General features: G+C 40.7%; 1 protein-coding gene across 1 annotated transcript; it reads right to left on the bottom strand.

Annotated features, from left to right (window-relative positions):
* Positions 1-2,767: 2,767 nt before the first annotated feature.
* LOC4328768 (probable protein phosphatase 2C 12) lies at positions 2,768-6,016 on the bottom strand. The gene is made up of 2 exons (NM_001409869.1): positions 5,603-6,016; positions 2,768-4,254 (listed from the first exon to the last, which is right to left on the bottom strand). The coding sequence occupies exons 1-2, from the start codon at positions 5,789-5,791 to the stop codon at positions 3,274-3,276; spliced, it is 1,170 nt and encodes a 389-aa protein (NP_001396798.1). The 5' UTR covers positions 5,792-6,016; the 3' UTR covers positions 2,768-3,273.
* Positions 6,017-10,920: the final 4,904 nt, after the last annotated feature.

Below are 10,920 nucleotides of genomic sequence, written 5' to 3'. Positions count from 1 at the left end.
ATGATTTTTTAAACAACTTTCGTATAGAAACTTTTTTTAAAAAAAAAACGCACCGTTAAGCATTTTGAAAAGCGTGCGCGCGGAATACGAAAGAGAGGGGTTGGGAACACTGAGGAAAAGAACACAGCCTTAAGATGCACGCTCACTCCACAGTCCGCACCACACACATACATTGATGTGCACGTCGAACACATTATTTTTTTAATCTAAAAACTTGGAGGATCTACATTCACCATCGGTGTACGAGTAACGTACAGTCCAATAAAACGGGTCCTTGCGTACCTTTTGTATAACCAAGATCAACAAAAAAGTAGTTTGGGTAAAGTGGGGAAAACCGAAATGGGGAGCAACACAACTGCGATACAATCCCCCCTTCGCACATGGTTTTGTCAATACTATCATGGCATTTTCCTCTTCCTATTTCCCCTCTTGTCACTCTCGCCCTCGAACCCAATCTTAATCGACATTAACGCGCGTCAAGTTGGTCGCTATAAGACGAATTTGGAACACAAACAAATACTTTAAACATATAGGAGGTGATGGTACATTGAGTACTCACAAAGTCACAAGTCAAAACTCAAGTGAGAAAGCACACGAATTACTTCTAGCAATCACCCAAAGAATTTATATTGAAGGGAAAAAGAACGCAAGCACCCAATACCAAGCTGGTCAAGTGGGCCCCACTAGCCTCTGCTGGTGTGCTGCTGCCCCCGTATGGATAGAGTCAAATCCTCCAACGGCCCCCTTAATACAAGTGGCTCTCTACGTAATTAATGGCGTAGAGAATGTGTTGCTTGTACAGCTCCAAGACATGATTGGACATGATCTTGGGGCATCAAACGTCAAACCTTATGCTGATTACTACATAATCCCATCTAGAGTGCATACATTGCATCATAAATTATACTCTATCCTAAAATATACCAAAGATTTTAATTTTTATCACAGATATTAAGAAATAGATAAAAAAAAACTTGTTGCTTTCTCCGGATGGATGAGGTATATGTCTAGATTATTAGAGATAGTATAGATCGTTTAATGGTAAAAGTTATCTTTTACCTGTAATAAGCTGCTATATTTGAGATAAACTTTAAACTTTAGGATTTGTTATATTTTAGAACAGAGGAACTAGTATTCATGATCGTACTATTAACCGGTAAACGATTTGTTGTCCCCTCTAAATTGAACGGTTCAACATTCAAACAGTTCAATCCCCATCACGTCGATTGATCGGCGGCATCCAAATGCTGCTCAAATCCACTGTTCTTCCAGTGCACGCATCTGAATTCTGACCATTGATTCCTCACATGTCGTTTTGGGGGGTCCCGAATTCAATTCAATTCAGCTACTACTTGGAATTTGCCGGTTTGGAAAACAGAAATCGGAGATCGAATTTCGGCTTCTCCGTCGAGGCGCCGCTGGATTTGTCGAGTCTTTGAACCGCGTGGTTTGTTGTCGTTGTTGTTCTGTGACCCGGTCCCACCTCGGCTCTGACCGGTGGGGCCCCTGGCTGGCTGACGTGGGCCCACGCTGGCCTTTTTGGTCTAGAAACACAGTTCACTCACCGTACACCGTACGGTCGTGCCTCGTTGAAAAATATAGGAGAATGTAGCCGCCTCGATTGAAATTCTGAGATGCAATGGAGCCGTCTGGATTGAAATGCGTGATGCACAAGCGCTAGTTACATTTTGTGGTGGATCTTTTGTTTGGTTAAATTTTGCTCATGTGCTAATTTGGGGGCCACAAACTAAGCGTTCAGTTTTGTTTTGAACAAGCCTCCTGCGCACACTATCAAAGTGGTCCAAATAGACCCTTAGCTTCTAATCCACTCATTTAATATCACCATTTTATAAAAAAATATCACCCATAGAGTAGTTTTAACGAGTCGTTTTGCTGACATGGATTTGTTTTAAAACGGTTTTACAATCATATACCTGCGTTGTAGCACATGTAGCCTTCAGTGGATAGTAATTGGGATTGACGAAGTTACCATGATGCTAGAACTCTCTTCTCCCTCTCACCCATCGATGCGATACCAGACAAAAGCAGTGGCGTTAACGTGCCGCCGACAATTGTCAAACTCAATGGAAGCATCGACAATTGTGGTATAAGTTGAATATGATGACTGTAGCCACGGCAACAGCCAAGCTCTATCCAGCAATTGTTAAACTTGGCACCACTGACGTTTCTCCCCCATAGATGCCAGATGCCAGATTGTGTTCCTTTGTAAATCTAATGACGGGATCATACTTTTGCTTCCGTGCATATTCATTGGTTACAAGCTATGGCATACATATGAATTTTATGTCTGTATTCTGTTTTGTGAAACCATGTCTAAAACTTGTTGTTTCACCTTGCATTTCTTAATTCTTACTAATTATATTGTGATTTGCATCAAGTGTGGTTTGATATTTTAAATTCTTGTATGATGGTTTCCTATATTGCTCCAGAAGAGAGAAAATGGAGAACAAACTTGCATAATTAATAATAAGTAATTTTTAGACCTTACTAATATGTTCAAAATATTGTTGCACCTTTAAAAGAATGCTATGCAAAAGTCAACAAACATTTTTTTTATTTAGTTTTGCCTTTTGCCTTTTTATTTAGCTCTTCCCCTCTAAGGATAACGATAGTAATCATAGGGTTTATAATGTCCTAGTTCACCGTTTGGGTTTTATGTAGGGTTTTGGTGTCCTAGTTCATTTATGGTTTTATCTCGTGACTCAGCCATGTCTGAGTTTATTGGTAATGATAAGACTAAAAGTCTAGTAAAGAACACTAGAAATATAAAAGGAACATATCCAAGTATTTACAATTTTTTATGCGAGGTATTTACAATGTCATTCCAAAGTTCCAAATTGCCAACAAGCAATTGGTATCTCACAAACAACATCAGATTGGCTGATTGCCATTCTTCAGCCATTACAATATCTCCCCCTCACTATGATCATCAAAAGTAAAAACAGCTTCTTTTTTCCCTCTCTTTTCTTGGCAACATTTGCATTTTCGCAATTGCCTCTCTTTTTTTCCCATCTTCTCTAAACTATGTTACAATAGACTATATTTATCTACTAATTCATACTCTCTCTGTCCAAAAAAAAAAAGAGTCAAATTCCAGCGATGAATCTGGACACACATATATCCAGGTCCATTGCTAGGATTTGGTTTTTTATGGGACGGAGGTTGTAGGTATTTGCAGCACATCAAGATCAACAAAAACTGCAAAAACACGGACAATATCGAGCTCGCCGGAGCGAGAGCTTCTTTGTGTCCTCAGCTCGCCGGCGGCGTGGCGGTGGAGGCCCTGCGCGCCTTTCTGGCGGCCGCGGCGGCTGCGGCGGAGGCGGCGGCGGCCGTGCCGAGGGTGTGGTCGTGGAGGAAGAGGCAGACGGCGGAGCAGTCGTCCACCCTGGACGTCGGGAACTTGGCCCGCCACCGCTGCACGGCGGCCTCCACCACCGCCTTCGACGCGTGCTGCTTCCGCGGCGTCGCGCACACGATGGACACCACCTCCTCGTTGCTCAGCACGTCCCACACCCCGTCCGTGGCGAGCACCATGAACAGGTCGGCGCCCGTCACGCGCCGCGACGTCACCTCCGGCGCCGGGATCACGCCGTGCCGCTTCAGCCTCATGTCGCCCAGCGACCTCGCCATGGCGAGCCCCGGCGAGTTCTCGCCGGGGAGCCACACCCGCATCACCCCCGGCTCGTCCTTCAGCCCGAACACCCTCCCCCCGCTCCGCTTGATCCTCGCCGCCTCCTCCGGCACGCTCGGCTTGTGGTCCACCGTCAGCTGCACCGCCTGGAGGTAGCCGGTGTCCGACATGGTGGCGAGCACCGCCCTCGAGTCGCCGAGGTTGGCGATGATGAGGTCCCTGCCCTGCTTGATGGCGCACACCGCCGTCGTGCCGCTGAACGCGCAGTCGAGGTTCGGCTGGAGCTTGAGCTCGCCGTCCATGGCGGCGAACGCGCTGGCGCACGCCTGCCTCCACTCCTCCAGCATCTGCGCCGACGCCGACGCCGACGGCTGCGGCGACGAGTTGCCGCTGCTGTCCGCGGACGACGACGCCGCCGCGTCGTCGCTGAACGCGGCGTCGTCGTCGTCGTCGGCGGCGGCGTCGGCCAGGAGCAGCGCGTTCCGGTGGCTCAGGATCATGAACGGGAGGTAGTCCCGCACCAGCTTGCTGATGAATTGCCCGCACCGGCCATGGCCGTCGAACACGCCGCAGAACACGCCGTCCTCCATGCCGAATCCCTGACGAACCCAAGAAACACTCATCAGCTTCAGAATCCAGACCACATTGCATCTTTGCATTGCATGTGATGTTTGATCACCCAAAAACTCTACTAAAAAACTTGCAAGTTTTTCAGATATTCTCCTGATGGAGAACATCTCGAGATTGATGATGATGCTGCTGTTAACAAATTAAGATGGTAGTATAGGTAGGTGAGATTAGTGGTGTTTGTTAAAAAAAGGCAAACTTTCTGGAGAAGATTTGGGAACATCATGGTGTGTGTGCCTAGAGATTGGGACACATGAGGTTCAATCATTGAGCAGGAAAAGTCTAAAGTGATTACACTTTTTTTTAAGTGCAAAACTGTCCTTTGGCAGATCACATCTAACAGCTATTGCTACTGTAGTAGTAGATTAGCACAACCTAGCTGTACTACTAATCACTGTTCATGATCTCAAGTTGTCTGATTAACCCCCTTGACCTTTTGACAGTTTTCCTTCACCACCTCTCTTCCCAAGAAGTAAAATTGGAATAGCTTGTCAGGTTATAAACAGTTTGTCAACTTCTAAACTAATTTTTTAGTGTTAATGATTGGTTGTAACAACATGGAGAGGAAATTTGTTCTTACAAGGTGAAAGAAAAAACACCAAAGATGATATTCTTTTTCATGGGAATATTTTTAAGTGAAGAAATTGGAAAGTCAAGAAGGTAACCAAGGGGGTAAGACTTGGCCAAGACCAACCAAAATTACATTTTTTCCATGTCAAGGTTAATATATTCATGATTAGACATGGAAGAAAAGAAAATTAAACGCAATATTTTAATTTAAGCCTCAAGAATGAATCCATCCATCCCCACTATTCAACTAAATATCTACTATACTGTATACAGCCACAAGAACTTTCAAGAAATGGAAAAAAGAGAGGAAGAAAACAAGGTTGAGAGCCCCAAAATTCTGCAGCCAGAATCAAGAACAGAACACCCCCAACAAGAGGCAATCACTGCACACCACACATCACACCTACAAATAATTCAACAAGAAAGGCACTAATTCTATCATACCAAGCAATTCTGCAAGGGAAAGAAAAGAATTTTCTCTCTTTCTACCAAGTACTCCACTAACTCTTCCTTTTAAAAAAAAAAGGTAGTGAACTAACTGCTGGCCTAATAAGCACATGGAAGCTCAAATCATGGACTCTAAGAACACCCTGAAGCCCTGAACTAATCTGAACCCTTTTGAGCACAAAACCAAACAATTGGCCTGAGCAGCCTCATCAAGAGGAGAAATTGAGCAGATTGATCTGAGCTGAGCACATCAAACAGAAAGCAAAGATTCAGGGACAGAGAGTAAAGAACTGAAGATGATACCTGGCAGAGGATGACAGAGTCCTGGTTGGGGCCTTTCTTGCCCCTCTGGGAGAAGAGGGAGGCCACCTTCCTAGCCCCCCCACTCTCCACCCCCCTACCCCCCCTTCCTTGCTCATCCTTCACATACACAATGCTCTCATCTGTCTCATGAACATGCTCCAGCTGCTCTGAAGATGCACAGATCCCCATCCAAAGATTCTGAAATCTTTCTTGTCTCTTGAGAAAGAAAAGCTCCAAGGAGAGCAGAGAGTGCAGGAAGGAAGCTGTGCTGTGGCTGCTGCTAAGACAGGGTATTTAAACCAAAGAGGAGGTGAGGATGATGATGCAAATTGCAAAGGGGGGTGATGAGGATGTCAGGACGAAAAGGAGGAGGAGGAGAAGAAGAGAGCTTGGTCAGCAGCAAGCAACGCCAACAAAGAGCAGCAGCTTCTTGTGGGGGTCTTAAAAGGATGGAGGATTAATAAACTCAATAATGGATGCCAGAGGTGGAGAACTGGAGATGTCATGAGCAAACCTTTTTTTTTTCCTTCCTTTTTTCTTTCGGTGCCATTGGTCTGACTTTGGTTTTTTAAAGGACAAAATGGATGGTACATGAGTATGGCGTATATGTTTTTCAAGTTTAAAAGATTCTTTTTCGCAAAAAAAAAATGTTTAAAAGATTTTGGTATATCATAGAGATCTTTCAGCAACAAATCGACTTGATTATTCGGATTTACAAATATTTCATATGAATCTTTCTGATTCTTTAGCAACAAATCAGCTTAATCCACCGAAATTACAATACTTTACATGAATATTTTCTATCGATTCTTTGGACGTTTTCTTAGGTTGATTAGACGTAAGGTTTGGATTACCGGTATTTGCCGAAATAATGTAACCCTCAAAATTGATGCTATATTAGACAAAAGTTTTTTTTTTAAAAAAGTATAGGCCTTGTTTAGTTGGGAAAAAATTTTGGTTTTAGTTGTCACATCAGATATACGACATACATTTAAAGTATTAAATATAGTCTAATAAATTCCGCCAGAAAAATGCGAAACAAATTTATTAAGCCTAATTAATCAGTCATTAGCAAATGTTTACTGTGACACCATATTGTCAAATCATGGCGTAATTAGGCTTAAAAGATTGGTCTCGCAATTTACACACAATATGTGCAATTTTTTTCCTATATTTAATACTCTATGCATGTGTCCAAACATTCGATGTGACAACGTGAAAATTTTTGTTTTGGGAGGGCCATAATTTTTTGACCAGTAACATCTTATAAGAAGACCAAATTAGAACTTTCTAAGCTTTATTGAAGTAATATCTCTTCGACCAGTAACCACTCCATACTCTAGGCAAGTTATTAGGAGAAGACAAGAAAAGTGTAACCACAAAAACATGTGAGTGTAATTTTAAACACATGTTGCATAATATATTCATCAGGTACTACTCTCTCCGTCCCAAAATAAGTGCAGTTTTGCACTATTCATGTTCAACGTTTGACCGTCCGTCTTATTTGAAAATTTTTTATGGTTATTATTTTTATTACTATTAGATGATAAAACATGAATAGTACTTTATGTGTGACTAAATGTTTTTAATTTTTTCATAAATTTTTCAAATAAGACGGACGGTTAAACGTTGAACGTGAATAGTGTAAAACTGCACTTATTTTGGGACGGAGGTAGTACTATTTTGCATCACCATTTCATTGTCACTAGAAAAAAATAAGGAAAAAAGAGAACAACTATACCAACCGGTGCTTGGATTGGAAGTCAGGCTAGGCCGTCCGTCATCAGATTTAACAACAGAGAGAGAGAGCATCTTGTCAGCCGTCAGATCTTGCCGTCATTCCGTGAACCATCGGCGTACGATTGTGACAGCTGGCAAAAAAGGTCTTGTAGTACTGTGTGTATGATACTACCTGCATCAAGTCGCAGTGACATTTGATTTTCATTTTTTCTCAAACACGCAGCGAAAATGCTTTGAAAACAATTGCAGCGTACTCCAGTTTTTCCGCATATGTATATGTGGCAGCTTGCAGTTGTGTGTTCTAGAGGTTATTAATTTCCATGAGAAAATTCGATCTGGTCCGATATTTGGTGAATTGCACAACCAAGTAGGAGTACCTTCTTTGCATGATGCTGTTTAGTTGGTATACAATTAATAAAGATATTTTTTTGGAAGTACAATAATGCTATTCTCTAGCTTTTGCAAAATCATAGTACTAACTTTTTATTTAGATGTAATCATGTCAATGTATTTTGATGACAACATCTTGAAGATATGAAATTTCTAAGTTTTCGTAACAATATGCATTTTAGGCCCCCGTTTCGAAACACGGGATTCTGAAAACACATGTATGTGAAAAACTTGGAAATAAAATGTCATACCTATTGAAGTCTTATATGAATTAAAAACAAACAGGGGACACACAAGAATTTAGAGTCATAAAATGAAGAAAAACATGATGTAGGACCTTACGCTTATTTTCTTCCAAAATATTTGTAGGATTTTCTATTTCATAATAATTTTGAAGGAAATGATAGAATTTGAACCTTTGTTTCAAAGGCCTTTTTAGGATATTTTTCCTGTAAGATTGAAATCTTCCAAGTATTCTATGTTTTTCTCTACAAATTAAAGGGGGTCTATATCAGTGTAGATACTCATTTGAAACTGATGAATTTTAGAGGAATTTCTTACGAATTGAACTAATTTAAGTGAGTATTCGGCACTAAAATTCCTTCATTTAAAGGAGCCCATGATAAGCTTTTAAAATACGACGCATGCACGGAGCTGATCTGATCACTTGGTTCAAGATCAACATCCAGCCAAAGAAATTGACCCAAGAACCACCTAGCAATCACTCCTAAAACCACAGGGCCTCTGACTTGGCAGCTCCTGATTGGCCGGGTTCACTTGTCAGATTCATAGTTAATTATCCTCTCCCGGGCCCACACTGCCCAAGCCAGCTAACCGTACTAGCTAACTATAGAATCTGTTAAGAGAGCTTAAAATTTTAAAATTTCTTAGAAGCAACTAGTTGGTAGCCAGCTTAAATATAGAGAAACTGGTTTTTCTAGCTTTTAATTTCTAATTCATTTTCTAGATTCTACAACTACAGCTTATCGGAATTTGAACAGAAAGCTGGACTATTTGATAGAGCTTCTGATTGCAACCTTTTCTCCGGTGAAAGTGAAACCGATGAAGGGGTGTTTACACATGGTACTGAGGCCTTTCTTCTCTCTGAATTAACCCTCTTGCCAATTGACTGATCAATCGATCGATCAGTTGTAATGTTTTGTACCACTGTACAATTTTGTCAGCAACCATGCAGCAGCAGTCGATCCATCATCAATGTCTCTCTTTTGATCTCTTTAATTGAATTTGTTGTGTTCTTTTCCAGCTTTCTGGGAAGCCAATGGCCACCACACATGTACTTCGGCTAGGGAGAGTGAGGTTATCCGGATTGTACGGTCAAGCAAGCTCTAAAGAAACTGGCTATATGGTGCGCGAAGTTACAATCTTGGTAAAGTGTTCGAGTTCTCCGATATTTGTAATAGAATGATTTTAAAAAAAGGTATCGGAAGTTACTGAAGTTTTCCTATAAATTTTGTTATTTTTTTGGTACCTCTCCAGTACTATAAAATTTCTCTTAGTAATAACTAATAAGATAGAGAGATTTATGCCAACAATCTGATTATGCACAATCGAAAACATGAGTATATCAAAATAAAATTAATATAGGTAAAGTAGAAATCAAATAGATATGAATGTATTTATGTGGGGTTGAACTTTATATCTAAGAGACGAACAATGCTTACTTGGGATTTAGGATCCCTGTTTATGCCCCTAATTCACCATAAAAATAAGAAAATCCTAAGGGATATGCATGTGGCTCTATGACTAAAAGACATTATATGCTATGGTCTCATTAGGGCGCGAGCCGTATACGCGTTCGAAATAGTCATATTATCATTTTATCTGAAATAATCCATCCCACTTGATTGGTTAATCCGTACAAAATGTCATACGTAGACAATTAAGTTTGCGTGTCTAGTACATGCAGAGCTAATTCTCTTGCGCTCTGGTTTGTCAATCACTAATTAGCCATTGTCGGCTAGATGGGTGTGCTTTCCATGTCAAACAAGTTAGGTGCTCCATGGGCTGAAAATGATCTCGGCCATTGCTTATGCATCGTGCGGTGGAGAGGGGGGAGGGGGGGGGGGGGTTGGCTATTGCTGTTGCTATCTATCCATGCCAAAAGGAGATAGAGATGATGGAGCTGTCCTTGTAGGCAAGTGGCAACTCCATCTTCCCCTGGAAAAGTAGGGAAGTTGATACTTCCAAACCAAGAGAAAACATCCGTGACTTTTTCCGCAACAAAACATGGCAAATTTAATATGTATCCAGTTCGTCCAATTCGAACAGTGTAAAGGCATGTGACTAAGAAGAGGTTTGGATGAGAAGATGAGAAGTTTTTTTTACTTAAATTGTTACCAGGCCATGCTAGTAGTGTAAATTATAATAAAAAGAATATTTATTTTTTTTAAAAAAACTAGGTCTGAAAAAGAAAAAAAAACAAAAGCAAATTACCAGTTAAGAAGAGAAAAATCTAAGGGTCTCATTCATCCTACACATACGTAGGATAATCTTGTTCTTGAAACAGGTGAACCATCCTTCTTCAGTTATCAAAATATTCCAAAATACCATCCCATTTCTTTGTTTTCACAAATGCCAACATACTATTAACATATTTTCCGAAAACCTTTAAATCTATATCTTGAAAGGGCTAACCATTGGAAGAAATTCAATTACGTGTTTCATTGTATTCCTATCTTTACCCAGCACCTTTTGCTAAAATTAAGGACATAAGAAAAATGCAAAATAAGTGTAACATAGTTTCTCTAGAGATATTTAACTATTTGCAACTCTTACAAGTGGTAACTAAGGATTCGTCACTGCGAGTGGCAAATTCTTAATTGTCATATCTTAAAAGTGGTAAAAAGTTAAATGCCCCGGTTACTATGTCACTGGTAGAACACAACGCATGATATGTGAGGGCTCTTTCGCCATTGCTGCATTTTAGTTTCCTACTGCAAGCTCTAAATTTCAAAATTGCCCATTTGTTATTGAAGTAAGTATTTCGGAGCATCGATTTTCTGATAAATTGGCATGGTTATTTAAACAACAAATAGGAAAATAAACGTAAATCTTCTTTTGAAAAATAAAGCTGTGACATGATTTTCCAATACACAAGGATTGAATATCGAGATATATACCCAGCTAGAAATCCATAATTCTACGTGTGTTTGAACAGTGAAAGTAAT

The sequence above is a fragment of the Oryza sativa genome, chromosome 2 (assembly GCF_034140825.1).
Source record: "Oryza sativa Japonica Group chromosome 2, ASM3414082v1".
NCBI classification, from domain to species: domain Eukaryota; kingdom Viridiplantae; phylum Streptophyta; class Magnoliopsida; order Poales; family Poaceae; genus Oryza; species Oryza sativa.
This window is presented reverse-complemented; position numbering and strand designations above follow the sequence as displayed.